This window comes from Anastrepha obliqua, chromosome 1, assembly GCF_027943255.1.
Source record: "Anastrepha obliqua isolate idAnaObli1 chromosome 1, idAnaObli1_1.0, whole genome shotgun sequence".
Lineage (NCBI taxonomy): Eukaryota > Metazoa > Arthropoda > Insecta > Diptera > Tephritidae > Anastrepha > Anastrepha obliqua.
In genome coordinates this window covers 24669819-24696712 of record NC_072892.1, presented here as the reverse complement: position 1 = coordinate 24696712, position 26894 = coordinate 24669819, and the positions used below count along the sequence as shown (strand labels likewise).

At 35.9% G+C, this 26894-nt stretch overlaps 2 protein-coding genes across 3 annotated transcripts in view; one reads left to right on the top strand and one right to left on the bottom strand.

Annotated features, from left to right (window-relative positions):
- Positions 1-17678, bottom strand: part of LOC129238035 (FERM, ARHGEF and pleckstrin domain-containing protein 2) — a 114889-nt gene extending 97211 nt beyond the window's left edge. The window contains exons 1-2 of one of the 2 annotated variants that reach the window (XM_054873075.1): positions 17061-17678; positions 16914-16963 (exon numbers count right to left, since the gene is read on the bottom strand). The gene's annotated coding sequence lies outside the window, so the exon portion shown is untranslated. Of the gene's footprint in view, positions 1-16913; positions 16964-17060 lie in introns of those variants that run through there. The other variant, XM_054873084.1, reaches the window with a different exon arrangement.
- Positions 17679-24558: 6880 nt separating this feature from the next.
- Positions 24559-26854, top strand: LOC129246832 (probable ATP-dependent RNA helicase DDX55 homolog). Its single transcript, XM_054885484.1, has 4 exons — positions 24559-24806; positions 24872-25267; positions 25336-26076; positions 26190-26854. Exons 1-4 carry the CDS (start codon positions 24705-24707, stop codon positions 26760-26762), a joined length of 1812 nt encoding a protein of 603 aa, XP_054741459.1. The 5' UTR covers positions 24559-24704; the 3' UTR covers positions 26763-26854.
- The last annotated feature ends 40 nt before the right edge of the window (positions 26855-26894 follow it).

Here is a 26894-nt window from a genome sequence, read left to right as displayed (position 1 = left end):
CTCCCAAATAGTTGAAATTTACATTCATCAAAAGAAGTCAATTGTGAAAACTCAATGTGCGTATAAAAAATTAAATAATGTGAAAAGTGCGCCTTCTAAGAACACCATTAAACGTTTTTACGAAAGGTTTTCGACTGGTGATGCTCTTTCTAATCCAAAGAGGCCAAATCAAAACCGACCAAGGCGATCGGATGAGAATATTGCTCTTACACGGGCCAGTGTTGAGACGTCGCCAAGGACATCCCAAAATCGCCGTTCTCAGTAGTTGGGCATTGCTCGGACCACTTTACAACGAATTATCCGCATTGATTTGCACTTATTCCCGTATAAGATTCAATTGACGCAAAAATTGTTGCCTGCGGACAAGTCTCGTCGATTGGAATGGGCCCAAAAACACATGGGTCCGTCGAATATGGGCAACCCTGTATACAAACTTAGATAGATGGAAGACACAGGCATGAAACCGACACAATTGGAGGCATATGCTACAGCGAAGACCCGTCCAGGGTTCCAACAATGATGACGATGATATAAAAACTAGTTTTAAAACATAGAAAACCGTTGAAAAGCGGAAAAATTTTAATCTGTCGAGAAAAATGAGTAGGTACATCGACTCCATGAAATATTTTTTGTCAAAAAGTACTTTGATTGTACTGTTTTTTGAAAATGAATCACTCGCACTTCAATTCTGCTTTTTCACTCACTTGCACAAAAGTGAGGTTATTTCGAAATGTCATAGAATCATAGACAATTTTTTTTCGTTTTATTACTGTCAAGTATATAGTAAGTTATATAGTTTGAATTATTTTATAATAGGCGGCCACGGTAGCCGAATGGACTGGTGCGTGACTAACATTCGCGAGAGCGTAGATTCAAATCTGCGTGCATGAAACAGCAAAATGAAAAGCTTTAACGCTTTTTAACAGCGTTCGCCCCTCGGCAGGCAATGGCAAACCTCTTTCTGCCATGAAAAAGCTCCTCATAAAAAATATCTGCCGTTCGGAGTTGGCTTAAAACTGTAGGTCTCTCCATTTGTGGAACAATATCAAGACGTACACCACAAATAGGGGAGCAGCTTGGAAAAACACCTAACAAAAGTAATTATTTGTTTTATTTTTTAGTTTGGAAATAAAATTTAATCAAAACTACAATGCTATAAATAGGCTCATATGCGGTAAAGCGTTAATTTTAGTTTAAAAAAAAATGTTGAGTATGTAATTTTATAGTCCATTGAACTGTGGTATAATAAATAGCAAATTTAAGGGACTAAAGAATAGCATTGACTTAAAAAAATGTTTATGACTGCTCTTTCGGTATCTTTTTTTTTCATACAAAAAATGCGATTTATAAAAACTAGTTGACTTTGTTTATTTTTTTTTTTCTTTCTATTTGATTCTGTTTATGTTTTTTTTATAGAAACTATTTCATTCTGTTTATTTTTTCTTGCTTTTTTCACAGACAGTCTCTCACTTTTTCTTCCACAAGAATTTCGTTTTATACGGAATAAAAGCAAAAACAAACGTTAGAAAAGAAAAATTATAAAAAATGTGCTCTAATTTTACTATTGGCACAATGGGAAGTATTCAGACAAAAAAGAAAATTTCTCCACCCGGTGTTTTAACCCTTCGTCGTTGAGGATGAGAGGTATGGAGTGCGCAGTAAAGAAAATAAATACGTTGAGCGTTATATGCTGAAAACAGTGACCGACGTAAACGCAGTCCCCTGTCAGCTGTTACGATCGAACTAATGAGAACGCCATGTAAATGAAAAATTACTTCCTTCCGTATCGTAGATTTTATTTCACGATTTTTGAAAAATCGCGTAGAACCCTGTCAGCTGATTGCTCTCTCACCACACAGTGTTGCCAAGCAGTACATTTCGAAATCATTTACAAAATAAACTTAGAAAAATTATAATTTTTATTAAAATAACTTAAAAACACTGATGAATAATGTTAATTATACATAGATAAATGAACTATTTGCATTTGTTGATTTTTGGCTTTGGTTTATTAAACAATGAAAAATTGTAACTGATAACGCGGATGTGTGAAAAAGTGTGTAAGCAAAAATATCAATGGCAACATTGTGTAGATACAGCCAAACACATACACACACAAACCGATGTATTGTGTAAATGTGTAACTAAAAGAACGCAGTTGTTACCCACGGGATGAGTTTTACTCAGTTTTGTGGACGTTAGGGACTGCGGTAAGGGACTACGTACGTCGGTCACTGTTTTCAGCATAAGGCTTTATTTAAACAAAATTTTTCATAAAATAAAAAAATAATTATAAACAAACTGCTACCACTGCTAATGTTGAAATGCCTGCGTGGATTCCTTATTGCACGGCTTTCACTCCCACTTGACGAAGTAATGCCGTCATCTTCCGTGAATCCGTCTTACCAGATTCAAAGTATTATAATATTCGTGAGAACTGTCACTAACTAAAGTAACATCTCTAGATCGCTTAGCCATCGTGCGTAGAATAAAATATAAAATATATAAAAGCCTGCTGGTTCTTCTGGCCGTGACACTGAGAGACTGAATCGAAGAACTGAAAAAACTGAACATCGTAAATTTACATTATAAGGAAGATAAGACTTCATCGCTAATGGTCCCTAATGTCTTTGAATGAAAACGTGACTCTTTTACTATACCTATGCGTCTCTTATCGCTTAGAACGACAGACGTCGTGAGCCTTGCAGCTACGAACTAATTTGGGCGGCTATATGCCGACACACGTCCGGAACGGTAAAACGGATTGGGTGGTTATACGCCGACACTTGTCTCCAAAGGGTTAAAGTTTATTATAACTGTCCGTAATGGATATTTGTACTTTGTAATATATGTATGTACATATGTATATGTATCTACATACATACATACCTAGGTAAACTTCTGATTCTATTAATGGCACTTTTTGCACTTAAAGTGAGAAATAATTTCAGTGTTCACAACTGCAATTAAATCGCTTAATGCCAATTAACAATATTTAAATCATTACTGCTAATCATTTTCACATCCTACGTCAGCATCGTGTACAATTTAGCGCATAGCGCCAACGATTTCTTGTGACACAAATTTATAATGGAAACTGTCAATATATGCACACACGCACACACATTACTTGCATGCAAGCCACAAATGCACGACAGGCACATTTCCAATGTAAAATCGGTCATTGAACGCCTCGATTTCGATTAGTTGACGTTCTCAATTTCCTATTGCCGGTGTGTACATATCGTCTATTTACCCACTCGCCCATTTTTTCGTCTAACTATGCGCTCTAACTGTGAGCTTGTTGTCGGTAAGAAGTGGACGCGACTGGCAGCCCACTCGTAAAGTTCAAATGTTATCAACCACTACTGAAAGGAGCTATAAATTTGTTGTGTATGTGGCCTCAAAATTAAGTAATAAACTGGGCACACTAATCGTTTTGTATACTGTCATTATTTATATGCGAAAGCACAAGTTTTTCACTAAGCATTGAATTAATTCTTTCATTCAATAACTGGAAAAAATTTAAATCCTCTTTAAGTTGTGGCAGATATGCTTGCTATCGACTTTCATAAGGACAGACAGTTCATAAAGGCTATTATTTGGGCGTTCTGGGACGTTTTAACAGCCGAAAGGAAGTAATGGAAAAATCGAAGACGGCTCTAATGACTATACCGAAAGCAGAGTTCCAGAAAAGTTTCGAGCGCTGGATCAAAAGCGGGCATAATTACGTTCCGATACACTGAAGGCGGTAATATCACTTTTGAGGAATAAACTTGTATTTTGTGGCATTCTCCTATAATCTTTAGATTTTTACGGCCGCAACTACAAAATATATTTAAAAGGAAGTAAAAAATTGTTTTAACCTGTGTAATTTCCATTGCATTTTCAAATCTACCAATGAAAAAAGTGAACCGAATATAACAGGGACGCTGGAAAAATAGAAATAAAATAATAAGCCGCTTGAAAAGTTATCATAAGCCCATAAAATACCCATAAAACTCAACCCATGCAAATCACATAAAATGTATACTCTCCTTTTTACTGCACTCGCTTACATAGTTGAGCATAACTACATACAACAATTAGAATAGACAAATAACAGAGAATAGACACTAACATTTATTAGTTGTAACCAACCGCACGAATCCATTACGGCCACAATTGAATGTCGTACATAAAAGCAAAATCAGTTAGTAGCTATTCTCATCAAACACTTGTTTTATTACAAGCAAGTAAGTATGTATGTATTCGGTATATGTATGTACTCATGTATGTGCGCAATATGGTTGTCTGGCCGACAGAACATTTGGATGCCATATTGGCTGCACGTTCATTCACTACCGACGATCTGGTGCAGCAGTAAATGACCGCATCAAAACACACACACTACATTACTCGTTTATTATATAATTTTGTATGTATGTATATATGTATGTATGTATGTACATTAGGACTATCAGGTTTGTGTAGCAGAAAAAAATTTTAGAACAAAATTAAACATTATTTGGATCAAAAGTGTACAATAATATTAATATTCAGAATTTAAAGAGGTTTATCCTTAAAAAAACACACGGAAGCCCAAACAGAGTACCAGCTAATGACCATTTCAAAATTAACACAAATATATAAATTTTATCCAGATTTTCAGACATGGCACAAAAATTTCCATAGAATAGTGAAATCCTTTTTATTTTGTAGCAATAATTGCCATCATCGTTGTCTAATCAGCTTCTGCGACTTTTTTATTACCAAATATAATCGATTCTGTAGCCACTGCACTTTGGTCCCATGCGGAAGTTCAGGCTTCAGCCAAAGAGGATATTCTTACGAGATGAATTCTTACGAATTTGTTGTAAGAAAGGCTTACCGAAAGGCTGTACTCAGTCGCTGGGCTGCCAATTGCGGCCTCCGATTCAACTCTGACAAAACGGAGCTGGTGCTATTATTATAATCAGAAAATATAAACCTCATCGGAAGTTGGGTATCTTGGAATTGTATCATTGGAAGCTACACATTGAAAATCGCGTAAAGAAGGCCAGTATAACCTTCTACTCCTCCCGTGCTGTGGATGTACAACGCAGTGGTTTTGCCAATTTTAACGTATGGATGCCTAGTTTGGTGGGAAGCTCTTCGGAAGGGTTATAATAACACTAAACTGGGGAGGGTGCAAAGGATTGAATGTATTGACATCAAAGGAGTATGTAGAACTTGCCCCGGTGCTGCCCTGAATGTCGTTTTTCACTTACTTCCCATCGACTTTTACGTTATTTCCATCGCAGCGCAAAGTTCAATCAGGTTAAAGGAGGTGATCCTCTGGAGGCAATCTCTCAAGGGCCATGGTAGCATTTTCGTGCAGTTAACCCCCGTATTCCTCCGAACTTCGAACAAATCTCTCTATCCGCAAACTAGAGTTTGAGGGTCGTGCTAGAGCAATCTTTCCAAATAGGCAGGATTGGGTCGAGGAGAAAATCTAAACCGAAGCTTGCACTTCTGTCTTCACTGACGGTTCCAAGATGGAAGAGTCCAAGCAGGAGTTTTCTCTAAATTAGCCATTTTATCTATCTTCTTTAAACTGCCGCATACTGCTAGTGTTTATCAGGCGTCTTTGCGCTACTGCAGGCATGCAAAATGCTTAGGGAACGCGGAAGCGAGGGAGATATTAACATTTTATCCGATAGTCAAGCCGCGTTCAGGGCTCTGATAACGCCATGGTGCAGAACGAAACTAGTAAACTCCTGTAACGAGGAGAGCAAATCTCTTGGGTGTGCAGGTAATATTTCTCTGATCTGGATTCCAGGACATAGGAACATAGATCGAAGTGAAATTGCTGATGAACTTGCCAGGAAGGGGACTGAATTAGCCTCAGAGACCTCTTACCCGATCATCGGCATCTCCCTGACAGTTGTTAAAGGGGAACTGCACAAATTATTTCTCAGGAAAGCGCAGAAAAGATGGAGCTCCATTTCTTCATGTACTATTTCGAAAACCCTTTGGCCCCAGTACAATATACGAAGGACTCATAAAGTCTTTTGGACTCCTCGCCATTCAATTTCCAAACTCGTTGCTGTGTTTACCGGTCACTGGACGTGCGACACACACGCGGAAAAGCCATGGCTACCATTTAACCCCTATTGCAGAAGCTGTGGGGACCTTTCAGAGAAAGAGACTGTTGAGCCACAGTAGAGGGGAACGGACCCTGCGGCGTCCCCCTGTGCACGAATCTAGTGACTTAAGCCCGTCTTGCCACCGCATTAACTTCCCTGCAGCCAAGCAGGGGCGAGATCCAGAGACAGATAGGTCTTTCCACCTCTAGTCTATCTAACGCAGTGACAATTGACTCCGCCCTGATGTTATTAAAAGCACCTTTTTTTTCTATGCAGGCCGCCAAAGTGAATTGTTTGCCTTTCAGAGATTTTTCCACAGTCCCTACGACCTCGTGTAAGGCTGATTCCGTGGATTTACCTTTCAGGTAAGCTGTTACGCTGGAGATAATTTGGATTGGCTGATAATCAATCAATCTTTACGATGAATGAGGTAAGGCTTTGTAACAAAAAAATTTTCAATAACAATATTATTTTAGATGCACTCGAGTAAAACAGAAAAAGTCTTATAATCTATAAAGCTTATAAAAAAATATAAGTGAACAAACCGATATTTTTGTACGTTTTTATGGTTTTCTTAATAATATATTTCTCAACAGCAGTTTCGGAATTGTTATGTTGCCAAAAGGAACGAACTGTAAAAGTAAAAGAACATCACTCTTGTCTAATGCGATTTATTTATGTGTGCCCATTCATATGACAGAGAGTCCAATGCTCGAAGTATAAACAAGTGTAGGAAAACTGCCAGCACCACCGGCATATCCATAAAGGCCACCGCAGTAGTACCACAGCTGCTTTGGCACTTGCCGCTGCATTCAAATACCATTAAAATACCTAAATAGGTAAGGTGGAGGTGTGTGTGTATGGATGCACACATAGTTAGTCGTTGTTCCATCGCAAATGCCAATACGGCTCATTCGCAATACGAGTGTACATATGTACACACACATACATACATACAATAGTTCGATGCTAGTTGTAGAAAGGAGTGTTGCGAATTGAGAGGATGAAACGGGTATCCCAAGTGCTCGCTTACTTTGAGTGAATATGGCAATTGGAAGTGTCACGTTTAGAACGTCATATATGCACAGGAAAGCGTTGCGTTAGATAAAACCCAATGTATGTAAGTAAATACCTCTATAAAAAGCATCTCGAGTGTATTCAGGCTTTGAATCGATACAACCAAAAAGCAAAATACAAATCTATGAGCATTTTTGTTAAACTGAAAGATAACCTCTCATTTTGAAGCACTTCACCAAGAATTGAAAGAAGAGGCATGCACGCAAACTTATTTACATTAATCAATTGCATAAATACCTATGATAAATACCATTTCAACATTTTTTTGTTTTTAACAAATTTTGGAATGCTTATTTCTACTCGAAGTGAAATACAGAGTTTTTAATAGAAATAAAAACACTTTAAACTCCTCTTCTTCTCACCTGCCAGACTAGTCTGCAAGCATTAAGCGGAAAAGCAATGAGGTAATACGGATTTAAAAGTACCGGGTATTTCGTTGCTAATGCTTTTTGAACTCAGCGCCACACAGTAAGACTGGGAGGATGAGTGATTAATAGAGCGTTCTTTTCGTGCGTCGAGAGAGGGCTCTGCTTTTCAATTGCCTACCCAGCCCAAAGTGGCATCTGTTGGCAAAGATCGCTGGATCTTTTGGCTGACGTTTGTGACAGTATTAGTTCTGGATTCTAGGTAGAAAAAGTCCTTGACTACGCCGTTAGTAATGTCTCTGGCGTTATATAAAAGCGATCGTTTAACGCTAGACGGCGTACTAAAATAAGGTCCGAGACAATCTTCTGATTGCTGGACTCAGTATTGTTTTAGCACGCGCAAAAATGTATCCCAACAACATACGCCATATCTTGCAGTTTGTCTGCCATAGAGCCGAAAATGAAAATGTCAACCAATCTCCAGAAAATAGGAATAGTGTTTATAATCCTGATAGGGTAACAACCAATTAAACGAGCCGCAGCAGCAGTGATCACTTCGCCAACGCTGTTGCTCTGGTCGGCTCCGGGAAACCGGCTCCTATTGGCAAGAGCAGCATTTGGCCACAAACCGAGGAATCTAATCTTATGACTTTTAAGGCCTGAACAGGTCTTAAGGTAGCACCATCAGTTGCATTGATTGTATCCAACCGAAATTGAGCTCAGGTGGATGCCTCTTTGGTAAACGCAGCAGAAAAATATTTCAGATCCGAAGTAATTTATTGAGCATAAGCCCGCCTTCAACAGAAGTGTTGGGACCAACCGAGCTGTATTGAATTGCGCCAGTGACGATGGACGAGAAAAGAAATTCACCACCCTAAACCCGGTTACTGCGGTGGCAGCTCTTGGTCGGTACGTATTTGCCATAATTTTGGCATACTTCCGTTATATGGATTGATGTACAAAGCACAAATGCGATAGCTACACGTATTTACTCTAAAGTGCAAAAATATGCACAACTATTCGCTCATTAAAAGAAATTGCAATGTTCTTTGTTCTGGTGATAAAAGTAAAAAGTAAATTTAAATGCGATAACAACCAAGACCATTGAGCCAATTGTGGAAACTGCATATATTTGTGCATATACACTTACATTTATCAAAGCAATACTGGCAACAAATTATCACAGTTAAAAATAAAAAACAAAAATGCAAATCCTTTCAAACACACAGGCTAGGGTGTTCCTTTCTTAGAGGCAAATAATGTTTTTTTTAAACAACTAAAAAAATTCATACTGAAAAAGAAATGCGTACTACCTTCAGCTGCATTAATGTTTATTTTTTAAGTTATATTAAAAAACTTATATATAAAATTATTTTTGTCCCACTTAGTCATCCTCTTCAAACTCTTATATACCAAAACCTTTACCTTCGCCTGAAAAAACAAAACGTATTCAGTATTGAACGAATTTTTAAACTCTATTCAAATGGATTGCGTTGACGAAGACTCAGATGGATAGCTCACCAGGAGGAAATGAAACAAACGATAAGCAATAAAATATAATAAATAATTAAATTATGGGGGAAAAATATAAACATATTTTTATAGATTTGCAAAAGTTTTAGATATTAACTAAATCAAATTTTTATTCTGAGCTCGGTAAATTAAATAAAAAATAACAGAAAATAAAAATAAATAAATATGGGAAATAGTCAATATTTAGCTCCATGAGAATTATCGATACTGATAACTATGGTTAGACAGCTGAGAATGGCAAAACATGGTGAAAAGATTTTTAGAGGTGTGCCCCTTAACAGACCGTTAATCGGCTCTGAGCGAATTCGACAGAATCAGCTAATGGGTTGACGTCACTTGAGATGTGTTTACAAAAACACTGAGATTGAGATATACGAAAAAATTCAACCTATTACACTTCGTTGCCATCTGAACAGCGACGATTGGACGAGGGCGTGTGAATACGTGTGAAATGATCGTGCAAATTTCGGCGGGCGTTACAAATGTGTTGGTGATATACGAGAAAATAAACCAATGACACTTCGTTGCCATCTGAGCAGCGACTTATTGGACGAGTGTGTGTGAATACGTGTGAAATGATCGTGCAAATTTCGGCGGGCGATACAAATGTGTTGGTGATATACGAAAAAACTCAACCAATGACACTTCGTTGCAATTGGAACAACGACTGATTGGACGGGTGTGTGAATATGTGTGAAATGAAAATCTCCCAAGTGACGTGGCAACCGAAGTTGTCTCCCAGTTTTATTTTTCGCCATAGTTAAAGAGCAAACCTTGTAATTCGTTTTGGTAAACTGTGTTAACATTTCTGTTCAGTAAGGTTTGGCAAGGCATTATAAATCGTTTAACGACAGACAAAAGCTTCCAAATTGTGGAAAAAATAAATCTGCTCGCGAAGTGCATAGAGTGAAGCATTAAAGAACACGCCAAAATGTCGATTCGTCGTCCATCGACTACGTGGAAAATTTACGTAAGTATCTGGGCTTACGAATCTATAAAATACAGCTCGTACAAGAATCGAAGCCAAATGACCATCGTTTGCCTCAGAGGTTTCCTGATTGGGTGCATTTGGATTTATTATTCAGATTTTTTTGAAAAACTATTGAAAACTTGTACTGATCGAATAGACCATGTAACTCGTAGCCGCGGCAAACATATGCCGGATATCATATTCAAGAAATTAACGTCATGAAATTATCGACCAGTTTATATTTAATAAAAAAAGAAAAAAATGTTCCAACAATATTTCTGTGTTGCATAATCATTTTAAGTTCTCAAGCTCTTAAAAAAACATTCGATAAATCGGCCAACAAAAGCAAAAATGAAAACTCTGACTGAGCGCAATGTTGATCTTTTTATTTTTGAGTCAGCTGTCATTCATCTGAATGGAAAGTAACTGCACAGTTCTATGGTGGCGTCCTGGGGCGGATGTAGGCCCAAACAACTTAAGAGCTCTAGCTTTTGGCGACAAAGGTATTGAAATCGTTGTGTAGAGTTTTAGGGAGAATCTCGATGCATGATTTTTTTTAAATGCTCTCAGAATTTAACTGTCATTCCTCGTATAACTGTTACAATTTCTGAAAATTTTGTTCCACTAATTCGTCTAACCCTTCATAAAATTTAGTTTACCTTCAATATGCATAATTTCCAAACATGAATCACAGTTTGTGCCACCCTAATGTGCATTCTTGCGCATACATACAAGTGCATTTTATCAATTTAAGTGCCTGCACAATATTGTTCACACTTACAGTCCTATATAACGGGTAGTCCATATAGTGGTTTCTTTTTAGGAACTTAAAAAAAAAATAAAAAATTAAAAAACAAAAAATAAAAAAAAAATTAAAAAAAAAATTTTTTTTGATATTAAAAAAAAAAATTTTTTTTTAAATATTAAAAAAAAAATTAATTCAAAAATTAAAAATAATAAATAACAAAAAAAAAAATACAATACAAAATTCAAAAAATAAAATTAAAAAATATTAACAAAAATTTAATTTTGACGGTAAATTGGTTTATTCCAAAAATTCCTTTTATTTATGGACTTTCCCTTTATACGAGTTTATTCATGTGGCTGCCTCGACTGGCTTCGCAGTATCGCCTTCTATTAACCCAATTTTCCAAGACTTTGGTGACAATTTCTGGCTCTTACCAAGTGCTTGCTGGATGTTCGCCTTAAGGCCCTGAATCATTAATGGCTTGTATAACGCACAGTAAAATTTTATCGGCTTGCAGTTCCGAGGTTATCAATTATTAACACGGAACTTGACGAACAAAAGCTCGATTGTGGCATGGGTTGTGTGGCATGGCGCACCATCCTGCTGGAACCAAAGATACTTCAATCCCATACCTTCAATTTCCGGCAGAAAAAATCGTTTAATGTGCATTGGTAGCGCTCACCGCTGACCGATGGCGTTGACCGTTGCCATTTCCAGCAGCAATTTGAAAGAAAAATGGTCCAACGATGCCATTGCTCCAAAATCTGCATCAAAAACTTACTATCTAAGGACAATATTTCAATAAACGCACTATTTCGACTGCACAACATTGAATTTTAAAATTTTCCCAAGTTGCTGAAGCGTAAAGCAGAGATACGATACTGAACTGCTATCAAGATTTCCAGCGGAAAAGCGCTGTCACTATCAAAATAGCGTATTATTAAAAATAGCGCTATATGGACCACTCTGTATATGTGTATGGTCGTATAATACTTGTAGATGTGTTCTCCTTCATATTCGAGCTTACATTTGACATCAACGTGCAAGCAATAGGTGTGCAGTGTAAGTATGTGTGTAGGTATGTGGTTTTAATATGACAGACCTCACTAAAAGGAATTGATTTATTATTCACTTGAGGCACATTACGGAGAAATTTGCACTTGAAGAAATTTTTCTAAATGCACACACTTTTACAACTTTCGTGGTGTACGGCGCAGCATTGTAGGGGAAGTGGTGGGGCAATAGAGCGGCAATGACACAGTTTAGGCACTTGGTCTCTTTTCGAGCACACTCTGCCTCATGGAACTGCAATCACTTAAATTATTGATTACTCTAGAAAATTTCATGATAAGCCATTTAACTGGTTTTTGGCTAGTGGGACATTTCAGAACATAATATTGTTGGCATATATACGCACATACATACATACATGCAATCAGAGCTTTGCGTTGCTGATATCTTAAAAAAATTAATTGAAATTAAACTGGGAAATAGCTTAGACGATTAAGAAACGAATTCTAAAGATGTATAAAGGCAAATACGCAAAATATTGGGTACGTCGCTCGTCGTACTGAACATTCGCAAATGTATTTATTATTAATGTTACATTTAAGGAAACAAAAATTTACATGGAAAATTATGCATAATAATCGTTTTATGCAACAGATGCCATTATTATTTATCAAAAACTTTTTTATAATTTTTGTTAGCACTTTTTTCTAAGGTTTTTTACAACAACACGTGTATTGTATTTGACCATCAAATAGGAGATTAGCTTAGAGTAGCATCAGTTTAATGATAACCACTGGAAGTTAATCTATTCAGCACCACGGTTACAGCTTCCTTAACCTCCTGTACCTCTCCATATAAATTCCAATAAGGTGCGATTTCTTATTGGAGAAACTCTTATGAACAAAGTCGGGCAATAGGGTGAGTGCGGCACGGTTGGACTTTATGTACGGGTCTAGGGATAATAAATACATCGTTGTCCAGATCTCATTTCCAGTAACTATCCCGACTAAATCAATCTCTGCCAACGTTCCGAGCGCAGTACAGTAAATAGTCCTAAATTCATTTGCGCTCAATTTCACGATGCCACTAAGAAAGTTAATTTCGAAAAACGTTCTATTGGGATGATCACTAAGGCATATGTTCACGAACGATGCATTCTTGCCGTTTGTATGAATCCGTTTAAAGTTAGCAAAGCAAAAAACGACACTTAACACATGGGTTGAGAAGTGCTGGGCCTAACACATTGAAGGCACTATTTTTAAAACAATGGATCAATGGATGGAATGGAATTTCGTGTTTTAATTTTACACTGCTTCTTGATGGGGGAAAAATAGCGTTCAAGCGAAGCAATGGCTTGAAAAGTGTTGTAGACTCCGCTTGAAAAGTGTTGTAGACTCCGCTTCAAAGAGAGAGGCCGTGGTCGTAGAGACACCGATGATGCACAACGCAGTGGACGTGCAAATGAGGCGGTAACACCAGAAAAGATTTAAAAAAATCCACAAATTCGTTTTGAATCAAAAGAACGTGTTGGCTTTATATTGCATGAACATTTAACTATGAGAAAGCTCTGTTGAAAGTGGGTGCCACGTTTGCTCATCAATTTTGTTCATCAAGACAACGCACCGTGTTACAAGTTAATCAAAACAATTGTAAAACTACATGAATCGAACTTCGAATTGCCTCAACATCTACCGTATTCGCCAGATTTGGCTCCTAGCAACAACTGGCTGTTTGCAGACCTAAAAAAAATACTTGCCGGTAAAAAATTTCGCTCTAATAAAGAGGTTAACGCTGAAACTGAGGCCTATTTTGAGGCAAAAGATAAATCGTTTTAAAAAAGTTGTATTGAAATTTTAAAGCGGCATTGAAATGCGTTGTTCTTGATGGAAATTACATTGTTGAATAAAGCTAATTTTGAACAAAAAAAAAATTGATTTCTTTGTTAGGCCCGAGACTTTTCAAGCCATTTGTTTTATACAATTTAACATAATTTTAATTTAGTTTTGAAATTGTATTTGTTTTGTCCACGCATTTTTTTTTTCTTTTATAAAAGATTAATTAATTTTATCTGTAAAGATGAATTTTGTTTAAGGGGTTACATGGGTTTCGTGGGTTCAAAAAATCGATTTTTGTTTTTGGCTTAATAATTTCTAATAATATTATCCTAAATTTTCAAGTCGATCCGAATAATAGCTTCGGAGATACAGCCTTTGGAAGGTGTGCGCTCCAAGCCACTTTTATTGTTACTCAAAACTTTAAACGAGTTTTTCTCAAAATCGTGTTTTCTAAGTCGGTTGTCAAATGTTCTCGAAAACTACTCAACCGATCTTGATGAAATTTTACACAGGAATTCGAGAATCAACTTACTCGTGCTTGAACGAAGGATTTTTTTTTTTTTTCAATTACAACTATTTGAAAAAAAAAAAACAAAATGTCAAGCAAATTTGACCGAAATTTTCATTTTTTTGGAAAAAATCTGCCAAAATTCCACCTCTTACTTTATTTTTTTTTCCTTCGTTCAAGCACGGGTTTATGGTCTTAACTTAAACACTTATTTTTGTTTTCTCATTTTTGATGATCCTGCCAGGAGTTATGCTGACAACGCGGACGCACCTTTTTTTTCGAGGGGTCACCAGGAATGACGTCACAATGGAGGAGTTTTAAGTTTTTGTTTTTTTTTAATTCAGAAATTATTCTTTAAATATGTATCTTTAGAAAAAAAATTTGATTTAAATAAATAATTTTTTACATAGAAAAAAAAAATATTGCAAATACGCCTTTTTTACCCGACGAAACTCATGTAACCCCTTAACTTGGAGCAATAAATAAAAGTGCACACTAAAATAGTTTTACTTTCAATCAGCATTTTAAAAAATTTAAGTAACAAAATATGTAACAATTCTATAATCGGCCATCACCATTGTATGTAACCCGATCTCTATGTATGTATGTACAATGAAGCTACAAGAAAATTTAGGCTGTTAACCGTGCGCGGCTTAAAGATTTTTTGGTGAATTTTTTTTTACATTTGCGTTTTACAGCAAAATCTCGTTCAAAATTAGAATGAAACTTGTTCAGTTCAGTTACGCCTTTCTCAGCTCATACACCCCTGAATGCTAAAACAAAATCACAGCGATTTGTGTCATAAAAGAGAGAAACCGCTAACATATGACATCATTAGCTACGGCTTGATTTCAAATTTTGTTGCTACTCCATTTCTTGTTTACTTTTCATTTACCACATTATAAGCTTATAAAAACGAGCGGGGAAACGTTTGAAGGTATCCAAACACAAAAAACTGCTTAGTTGCTGAAGTCATAATCAATTGTGTTATCTCATTCGAACATTTTACAGATAATGATTCATATACAACTAAAAAACAAATCACATTTTCTAAAGACGGTAAGCGGCTGATTTTTGTCGGTGTTTACTAATTGTCTAAAAGCTTGTTGATTCTTTAATCAAAACTAATTAATAATAGTAATCATATTTTACAAAATACTAATTAGTTATAGTAATCAAATTTATATAGCCGAATTACCACTTTTTAAACTTATCTAAGAAAAGTCTAACCACATTTTCTGTTAGATTATCACATTCCTTTTTCTCTGCTCTGAAGTTGACTTATGCACTATAGGATAAGTAAAGGGTGTTTTTTTAGAGATTAGGTTTTCAAGATGAAATAAAACGTATATAATTTAATGTTATGGCCAAGAAAATAGCTTTATTATAAAGATAAGGGTTTGCCATTATATTTTAAAAATGATTTCGGGCAAGTGGCTGCCGCGGCTGGCTCGAATAAATTCCAGCCGAGAGGCCCAATTTTCGACCACTTTTTGCAGCAATTGGGGCCGTATGTCAGCAATAACGCGCCGAATATTCTCTTCCAAGACGTCAATCGTCTCGGGCTTATCTGCGTAGACAAGCGACTTCACATAGCCCCACAAGAAATAGTCCAGCGGTGTTATATCGCACGATCTTGGAGGCCACGCCACAGGTCCACGGCGCGAGATAATGCGCTCACCAAAAGTTTCCTTCAATAAATCGATTGTTGCGTTGGCTGTATGCCATGTAGCGCCGTCTTGTTGGAACCAAAGGTCGTCCACATCAACATCGTCCAATTCAGGCACGAAAAATTCATTAATCATGGCTCTATAGCGCTCTCCATTGACTGTAACATTATGGCCGGCTGCATTTTTAAAGAAATATGGACCAATGATTCCCTCTGCCCATAGAGCACACCAAACAGTGACTTTTTGAGGATGTAACGGCGTCTCAGCAATGGCTTGTGGATTATGTTCACTCCAAATGCGACAATTTTGCTTATTGACATACCCATTCAACCAAAAGTGAGCTTCATCGCTGAACAAAATTTTCTTGTGATGCGTCGCGCGAACCGAACCATTATTTTCGTAATAAATTTGCACGATTTGCAAACGTTGTTCAGGTGTAATCTATTCATTATGAAATGGCAAAGCAAACTGAGCATAAATCAAGTGACAGCTGTCAAAAAGACCATCTACGAAAAAAGTAGTGCCAACTTGAAAACCTAACCTCTAAAAAAACACCCTTTATATAAATTCCTTTGTATTGAAAGAATAAAGGAAAGCTGATAAAAATCAAAGCTAAGAGAGCTCCTGACATTACATTTCACATATAATATTATTATTACATACATATTTATATTCGAATAGGAAAGCCCTACTATTTCGGATTTTCCATTTTTCTAGTTTTCGGATAAAATTTAAGCAACAGTAAGAGCAAACAATACGATATTTCGATACCTGGCTAAGAGTAAGAGCTTACAGTATTTGCACGTTGTGTAATTGAATAGATAAGATAACGTACAGTAACTGGTTGATAACATTAGTTATCTTTCGGAGATCAATTTCGAAGCGGAACTCCCTTTAAAAAATATAATAAAATCATAAATGGAGCAGAATTAAATAAAAACACCAAAAACAATTGGCCCTACATCTATAAAAAGTGGTAAAAATATCAATGTGAATAAATAGGGTGTAGGGCATGAACGGGGGGTTGGATTGAGGTAACAAAACTATGTATGCAAGTCTGAGTCTGCCTCAACATAACTTTTTACTTACAGTTTAAGTTATTTTGTTATATTCATCCAATTGGTCTAGAACTGAGCTTACTGCTTTTATGGTTGTCATACAAGACAAAAAAAGAAATTAAATTTAGATAATTTTTCTCAATAAACGAGCATTCTGGTATTCTTGAACACTTCTTACTTCTTTGCGTGTTGTGAATGGGTATGTATCCCTTTCGTCCTTGCACCTAAGCAAAACATATACACACACAAACAGCTACTGATACGAATTGTTGATGAAGGGATTTACTGCGCAGGGATTGGCTACCAAGTATTGGTATTTTTTCAGCAAGCATGCATAATAAATGGAATTCCAACACAAATTTAAAATCGCTCAATACATAGCGCATACATACACATACATAACACATTTATCGTTTGGGGATAAACAATTTGCACAACATTTTTCTTTGATTTATATTAACCGTTTTAATTATTCGGATTAATAACTATCTGTGTAGGGTGTTGCAAATTTTTTGCCCATTCACATATACACAGAAAAAACCGAATCGGAATTTTCCTTCTACTACGCCTTGAAAATTGTTTTTATATATGCAATTTCTTGGATATTCACACTATTGACTCGAATCCGACTCACTTTTGTTGGAAACAGTTACACGTTAATATTCTGCTCATAACCCCACACTTTTTAAGTAATTTTATTTTCTTTTTATAACATTTAGAAGCCCAGAAAAATTGAAAACACACCCGAGAAGATTTAGCAACCGTGCGCACCCATTAACGCCATCTTTACTTTTGACGTCAGGAAACTCAACACAGATAAAAATTGTAAAAGAGTTCTGATTAGACATTTCATTCCAAAGACAGGGTGAAGCAAAGGAAATGTAACTATTTTATGAATAATGTGACAGTTGTCAAAAATTTAAGAAGGAACCTAGAAAACTGACATTCAACTTTTTTTCTCACGCTAACTAGGCTGTTACTACACATTCTCTGCATATAATTATTTTGGCTTGGCTAGCAGCCGCCGTAGCCGAATGGGTTGGTGCGTGACTATCATTCAGAGAGAGAACGCCGGTTCGAATCTCGGCGAAAGATCAAAATTAAGAAAAAGTTTTTTCTAATAGCGGTCGCCGCTCGGCAGGCAATGGCATACCTCTGAATGTATTTCTGCCATGGAAAAGCTCCTCATAAAAAAATATCTGCGTTCGGAGTCGGCTTGAAACTGTAGATTCCTCCATTTGTAGAACAACATCAAGTCGCACACCACAAATTAGAAGGAGGAGCTCGGCCAAACACCCAAAAAGAGGGTGTACGCGCCAATTATATACATACATATATACTATATAAGCAGAACCCGTGCCGGGGTATATAGAAGAGGATTTTCCTATTAACGGTAAATTATATATAAGGAATTGCTTTATGAAACTTTGAGCAGATATTAGGAAATGGTTCCTGAGCATACTTAATAACTTCTTATATGCCGGAAGAAACAATTTCGTAATTATTCGCTTTTAAAATGCCTTCAACAACTTCACTATAGTTTGACGCATTATAATAAAATTTCTTCTAAACTTCAAATCAAAAAATATGCACTTAGACATGTTTTTAGCTCATTTTTTAAATTCGTATTAAAACCATTTTAATGAAAATTTATTTATAATTAAATGTACATTTAATACAAATGTATTTATTAATATCACCACTTTCCAATTTCAAACGAAAATATGTAAAAAATGAATAAATATTACGTTTTCATTTATTTATAAGTCCGAATAACATTTTACTAAAATGTGCACAGGTATATAAAGCTGGACTGCTGCCGAACTCAGCAAACTTTATTTGCTGAGAAATAACTGTTATAAGCGCGATATTTGTGGCTATTGACCAATTTCGTAAATGTTCACTAGAAAATTTGAGTCAAGCGCTATATTCTTGCCGAGTTTCGCAAAAATATCTAAACTTTTCTGAGTTATAGCTTGTAAAATCAGACGTGCGAGCAGAAATTTATACAAAGTAGACAAACGCGTATAAAAAATATGTCCGATTAAAATGATGTGAGTAGAAGTACGTGTGTTCAGTTTGTTCGGGTCTTTGAAGTCTTTATCGAGATACGCGCATTGGCTCAAAAAAGGGAATTTTTTCAAAATTTTACTTTTTAACATTTATTAACGATTTTTGATTTTATGTTCATTATTTGTACTAAGTTTCAAAATTTTGCCTGCTTTATAACAGAGTTAACAAGCTTTTTTTGAAGTGAAAACTTCTTTAGAATCGTTGGGAGTGATTTGAGACTCGATGAAACGAAAAAGCGACACTCTTGGCTACGGAGAGTTATATGTTGATATATGTACATATATGTGTGTGGCTGCGTACTGCTGAGCCACGCTAGTATAGTGAGTATTGTAGTATGTGTACTACACTGCCTATTACTTGCTTTGGTGTTTAGTTCAAGCGTCATACGTATGTATGTTCGATGTATGCTAGTACGTATGTGTGCGCGCCTGCGTATTACGGAGCCACGGTGAGCGAGAAGGCATTATGTATACCTATACTACACTACCTAATACTTGCTTAGACCAAGCGTCCTACGAATGTTTGTGTGTATGTTAGTACGTCTGTGTAATATACGCGTTACGACGCTCATAATAGCAACTGCGTGTGCTGTATTGCGTCCGTATTTTTATATTCGTAAATATTTTAATTTTTAAATATTTACCGCAATTATGCCGAAAAATAATGCAGAAAAGTGTCGTGAATATCGACAGAAAAAAACAACAACTGACGCGGTATTTCAAAGATATGTTGACAACATCGAAACCAAAGCATTTGTATCATATTTTAGCTATCATAAGCCACTCGTATCATTTGTTGAAATCGAAAACATTGAGGATTAATAATATTATAATAAAATGAAGAAAATAAAATATGAACTTTATAGCAATATTATAATGAACCTATAATTATCCCGCTCCTAATGCTGCTTTCGTCTCATTCTCTCTCAGTTTGTTTTACGGAAGGTTTCACTTCTATCGCGTCTAACCGTTAGACTGGTATTTTTTTTTTTTTTTTGTTTAAGAACATTTTCAGTTCAGGGCAGGCAGGTTTTGGAATTGACCGCCCATTTTTGACATCAACTTACCTCGCATCAAATTTTCTTTATGTATTCAAATAATGTTTACGGTAAAATTTATGTACATCTTACCGATTCAAAATAAAAAAGTTACTTAAATTGCTCGCGCATTGGTTTTATATACTTTCTAATATCTCTTCTCGTATTTTTATTTACATGTTTGTGTTTATATTGCCACTATCTGTTATAGCCCTCGTTCCCTGTCAATTTATAACAATTCTTCTAGATGTCGTGCAAATTAAAGTTATTTTATAACTGTGTTTCAATAAATTTTTTGATGTGGTTTACAGTTTTAAATGTTGTAAAGTGTTTGTTAAACTAAAACAATAAGAAATTTTGAAATACAAATAGCTCAGTTTTCAAGTGCCGGTTGCTCAATTTTTATCCCCAAAACCAGAAGTCTCCGAACCAAAGTTTTTCCGTTTTTTTTCACATTAACCTGTTAACTGGGTATGACGAATTATTTCGTCATACATAAAAGTCTTCTGCAATGGGCATGACGAAATTTTTCGTCATGGAAATTAATCGTAATATATTGAACGCATTACGTTCTACGTTGTTCTTATCTATTAAATCTTAAAGTGGTTATATATATTGAATAGATTTGAATTATAAAATATTTTATCAAAATAAATAGAAACCATAAATTAAAAACGATATTCCTTTATTATTTGAGGTGTGATATTACTTATCGCTGCGAAGAAAAAGTCCCCATTCTGAAACGAGTTTAGCAATAGCTAATTCCCCGGTTAACAGTTTAATGAATTACTTAAGGCAGTAGTCTGCTTTACGGGCTTCAAAAAATCGATTTTTTTGTTTTGTTTTAAATCTCTTCCAAAACTATCCAAGAATATGTCTTTAAAATTCCAGAGGCCAATTCGACATATTTTCGAAGCTAGAGCAGTTTTGGTGGCCGAGCGTCGAGCAGGTGCGAATGCTCAGGCAGAACTTTAAAGCGCGTTTTCTCGAGTTTTCATTTTCACAAGTGTTAGAAAACGGTGCCGGCGATAGCAAAAAGAATATATGTCCGATCGAAAAAAACCAAAGTGATCTAGCTTCAGTATTAATAGACTAAGAGCCCGCGACGCCCAGACCTTCGTTAAATTATAAAAGTTGGACATTTTTCTATATACGTCTCCTATACAGGTATAAGCAAACCCAGATTATTAAACCTGGGTCGCGGTGGCTTTGGCAGGTAACAGGTAGTAAAGGTGAGTAAAATTGAGTCTCAAATTTGTAATAGTATAAAGCTTAGTTTTTATACATTTCAACTTACAATCATATCAGAAACTGCCTCGTCCATTGGCGGACACTTAGGGCGGTAACAACCCCTCCCCAGACACCCTAACATTCTAATTATTTATAAATCTACTTTCGTCATAGTATAAAATCTAATTTTTATATATGTTATTCAGAGATCTATAAAAATAATGTTTTCACAATCCCCAGACAGTTTCGATGGTTCCCCTATCTTCCCAGACATAATGAAGTCCACTCCAGGCGTGAGCGCGATGAATATATATGTACGTTGGCGCGAGTGAAATAGTGCGATCTGTTCTCTAAATTTATCAAGAAAATTCATTATATACATTTATAACAGATAAAAAAAGTAAATTTTTAAAGGAGAACGCAGAAAAATTTTCATATTAACAAATTAATTATTAATTATTTAATCAACAATACAATAATGCGATTTTTATTGAGTCAAGTGGAGATCTACGAAAGTTGTAAATATCAATCGAAAATTTTTTCTAGTATTGTGCAGAAAAAAATACGAAAAATCGACAGCTGATGGTAAAATTCTAGAAGTTTAAAGTTAAGAAGATAAATTTGTATGCATGTTAGTTTTACTGTAAGGAGAGAGAATAATTTAGATCGTAATTGAACCAATCGAAAAAGATTTCAATTATATTTATAATTATAGCCATTACAATACAAAGTAAAAATATAATGTGTCAAACATTATTATTAAATCAAAGAAAAATTTAATCAACGTCATCGTCCTCGTCGGTATCTCGATTATCTTCATCACCGCTACTCCATTCTGCGGATTTGTCCTCATGAATGTCATCGTCTTCATCAGCTTCTGTAATAATTAAAGCAAGTTAGAATAATTATGAATGGTTGATAATTTCTTCATAAACAGTGAACATACCTGACAAAGTTTGTAGAGAATCACTGACATAAGTAGGTAGCTGATCTCCTTCAAACTGAATACTATTGAAAATGTTCTTCTGTTTACTGCTGTCCTCTATTAACTTATTTTCGCCGAACTTTATAAAAGCTTTTTGGAATTCATCGTTTTTTTTAATAGTTTGTAAGGTCTTAGTTTTCCCTTTCTAAATAATGCCGGATTGTAATGACTCTTTATACAGTTCATGTAAATATATTAAAAAATAACATCGTCCCTTTTTAATAATATCTTCTTCGATAATGCTGCCAATTTCGTCAAAAACTTGTCTGTGATACTCTCGATTGTAATGCCAATGACTTTTACTAGATGATTTTTTTTAGACGACACATCATTGTTAAAATGAACTCGACAATCAGTATGGTAATATATTTTTGGAGCAGAGTAATTATTCAATGTAGTTGAAAACTCGTTATATTCTTCTAAACCTTCAATGTTAGAAAAAATACTACCTTTAAATTGGTTTGTTTCAGCTGCATGAAGTGGAAGCATTTTTGAGCGCACTTTCTTCTTCTGTTTATTACAAAATATACAAACAATCGGAGAGTCATTACTACTGACAACATTTTCGGGTTGAGTATTTACGTCCTCAATTACATTGTTTACTTCAGTAACATCTGGTGTACTAATGTCACCATTTTTTTGATAACTTATCGATTGTAAGACCTCTGATTCACTAGCTAAAGTCGATTGTGAAATTGTTGAAGGTTCTGTATGTTGAGGCGGTAAATGAGATTGTTCTGTGGAGGTTGAAGGCTGGAGCTTTATCAATTCAGAATATAAATTTTGTTCTGATGATGTTGGAGATTTTGTTGCGAGTTCGGTAGTGAACTCAGGTACTATCGGTGTATCTGGAGATAAATTGTCTACACTAATCGACTCTTTGTTTATGTGAATGTTTTATGGCATTCCCGGTGATAACCTCCATCTGTATATTCATCAGGCAAAATAACATTCGCATATTTAAGGTTGTGTTTTTTTCTGACTTTCAAAACAGTTCGGCACTTCTTTAATGTCTCTTCAGAAAGCAATATTAATTTCCCCTCACTTTTCTTACAAATAAAACAACTTAATTTTTTTTTTCCGGTTCCTCCGTTTCCATGACAACACTTTATCACAACTAGACCACTTATTTTATAATAAATTTTGCAAATACATTATTAAACGCTTGCTGTACGTATAACAGTTCACACTACATAATATACAATACGGAGTATTATACAGAGTATAAGACAGCTGATGCGCAGAAAAAGATCGCCGTATACCAATCGCGCTATTTCACTCGCACCAACGTACATATATATTCATCGCGCTCACGCCTGGAGTGGACTTCATTATGTCTGGGAAGATAGGGGAACCATCGAAACTGTCTGGGGATTGTGAAAACATTATTTTTATAGATCTCTGAATAACATATATAAAAATTAGATTTTATACTATGACGAAAGTAGATTTATAAATAATTAGAATGTTAGGGTGTCTGGGGAGGGGTTGTTACCGCCCTAAGTGTCCGCCAATGGACGAGGCAGTTTCTGATATGATTGTAAGTTGAAATGTATAAAAACTAAGCTTTATACTATTACAAATTTGAGACTCAATTTTACTCACCTTTACTACCTGTTACCTGCCAAAGCCACCGCGACCCAGGTTTAATAATCTGGGTTTGCTTATACCTGTATAGGAGACGTATATAGAAAAATTTCCAACTTTTATAATTTAACGAAGGTCTGGGCGTCGCGGGCTCTCACTCTATAAATTATCTTCTATTTGAACTAAAAAAGTTGGACAAAAGTATTATTTAAACTACTTGTTTTGCAACTTAAAGTCAATTTTTTTTCTTAAAAAAGTGAATTCTTTTTTCAAACTTCGAAAAAATTTGGAATTTTATAACTTCTTCGGTATTTTTTTAGTTCATAAAGAAAAGAAACTTATAAAAATTAAAAAAAAATTTGGTTCGACTGTTTCAGATGCATCGCACGACCTCCATCACCGGCACCGATTTACAAGTGCAGACTCCAGGCGCTCCAGAAAAATACTTACAACTTTAAAAAATTTCAATATTTTTTAAAAATAAATATTGTTTTTTAAACCTTAAATATAGTACACTATCGTCTTAAAATTCCGTTTACCGCAATCATTTCCTTCCCTTTCAAAAAAAATTGCTAAAAAAACGCTTTTTTCGGCTTCTAAAGCAGACTACTGCCTTAAGTATGCACATTAATACATAATTTGTTAATTTTGTTTTTATTACATAAAGAACTTATTGGAACTTTTATTACAAACAATGGAATCTTTGTTTCTGAAAGCCGTGGCTTTCATATTCGGCAAACAATTTGGTAAAGTTGGCAGCATCGTACAGGGTTGTAAGAGGGCTGGTAACCCTCAAACACGTGTTCCTTGCAAAACGAAAGCAAAACAAATAAGGCAAACAATCAAGGAGGGACGAATTACTAAGTTTGTAATATCATAAACTACAATTACAATAGAAATTACTTGTGACAATGGCACGTAGAAAATGGACCGAACTGGAGAAGGTATCACTTTCTCCAGCCGTTCTTAGTGTCATCGCAAGTTTTGGATTTGAGAGAACAACCCCTGTTCAAGTAAGCAACATTGTATCTCATTTGTATTTTGTAGTCTTTATTTAGAAGTTATTTCTGTAACAAAGAGTGCCACAATACCCCTGCTGCTGGAACGAAAAGATGTCAGCGTCGAAGCGGTAACCGGCTCCGGGAAGACATTAGCCTTTGTGGTGCCCATGCTAGAGATGTTACAGCGTCGGCAAGCTGATATACCATGGGAATCAAAGGAAATCGGTGCACTTATTGTTTCGCCTACGCGTGAATTGGCCTATCAGATATCCGAAGTGTTAGCTAAATTTCTGGAAAGAGAGGAGTTGCAATACTTGCGCCAAAAATTGGTAGTGGGTGGTAGCAGCATAGAAGAAGACATTCGTGCGATTAAAAAAGAAAGTCCCACAATTTTGGTGTGCACTCCCGGCAGATTGGAGGACTTATTCGATAGAAAAGGCGATCTCAACCTTGCAGGCCGAGTGAAAAGTTTGGTAAATCTCACAGGCACATAAGAAAAACAAATTTTCTCTGATCTAAATCATTGTTATATTTGCCACAGGAATTCCTTGTGTTGGATGAAGCTGATCGACTACTTGATTTGGGTTTCAAGGCCACAATTAACAACATTCTTGGTTATTTGCCCAGACAGCGACGTACTGGCTTGTTTTCTGCCACACAAACAACTGAAGTAACAGATCTTATTCGTGCCGGTCTTCGAAACCCCGTTCGGGTATCGGTCAAAGAAAAGTCCACCATTAGTACACCGGCCAAGTTACAAAATTTTTATAAAATTATAGAGCCTGAGGAAAAGTTTTTAGCTCTCTTACATTTTTTACGTTCGCCACAAACTGCACAGGGGAAAGTTATGGTGTTCTTTCCCACCTGTGCGTGCGTAGAATACTGGATGGCAATAATGACACACTTCTTGCCCAAGCGCTGTATATTAGCCATTCACGGTAAAATGAAAAATAAACGTAAAAACGTTGTAGAACGATTCAGGCAAATAAAAGACGCTGTTTTACTCAGCACGGATGTGTTGGCCCGTGGTCTGGATGTACCTGAAATTGACTGGGTGGTGCAATGGGATCCACCGGCAAGCGCAAGCAGTTTTGTACATCGTGTAGGACGTACGGCACGCCAAGGTAATGAAGGCAATGCTTTGGTGTATCTGCTGCCCAGCGAAGATGCCTATATTACTTTTCTGAGGATAAATCAAAAAGTTGAATTAAGTGAGCTACTGGATGCGGATCACAACCGTGAAGAGTTGGAGCAGACACTACAAAAACTGCACAAGCTTCAAGTAAGTTATGGTTGCCAAAATATGTACACGTTGCGAGTTTAATTCATTGGGTGTAAAAATGGGTCGCTTAGTTCTTTTAGGTTAACTAATTTTATTATTATATTTTTTTGTAGTTGAAAGATAAAGATATCTTTGATAAAGGCACTCGCGCTTTCGTGTCACACATCCAGGCATACAGAAAACATGAATGCAATGCAATTTTACGTTTAAAAGATTTGGACCTGGGGCGAGTAGCTACCGCTTACGGCTTGCTGCAGATGCCGCGCATGCCTGAATTGAAAAATTGTGCAGAGACAAATTTTATTGGACCAAACTTCGCGGTAGATATAACGAAATTGAGCTATCAAAATCAGCAAAAAGAGAATCAACGAAAGGAGAAACTCAAGATCTATGAAGAAAGCGGTGTATGGCCCGGGAAGAAAAAATTTAAAAAGAACACAGAATCATGGGAACAAACAAAAAAAGCGAAAATGGATACTAAAACCAAAAAAGAATTAAGAAAAGCTAAGAAACAGCGCAAAAAAGAAAGTGAGGCACAGACTGGCGCCACAGCAAAAAAACGAAAGCCACAGTACACAAAAGAAGATTTGGAGGAACTAGCCAACGACATACGCCTATTTAAAAAGTTAAAGAAAAACAAGATTTCCGAGGAGGACTTCGATAAAGAAATGGGTATTGAAGACTAGGAGCAAGTTCACTGCCTATTTTCACTAACATATTTTGTGAATAGCAATTAATTTTGTTTTAGCTTACTTTATAAACTACTATTTTATTATATACATATATATATATTTTTTTGTATATATAACGTATTTTAT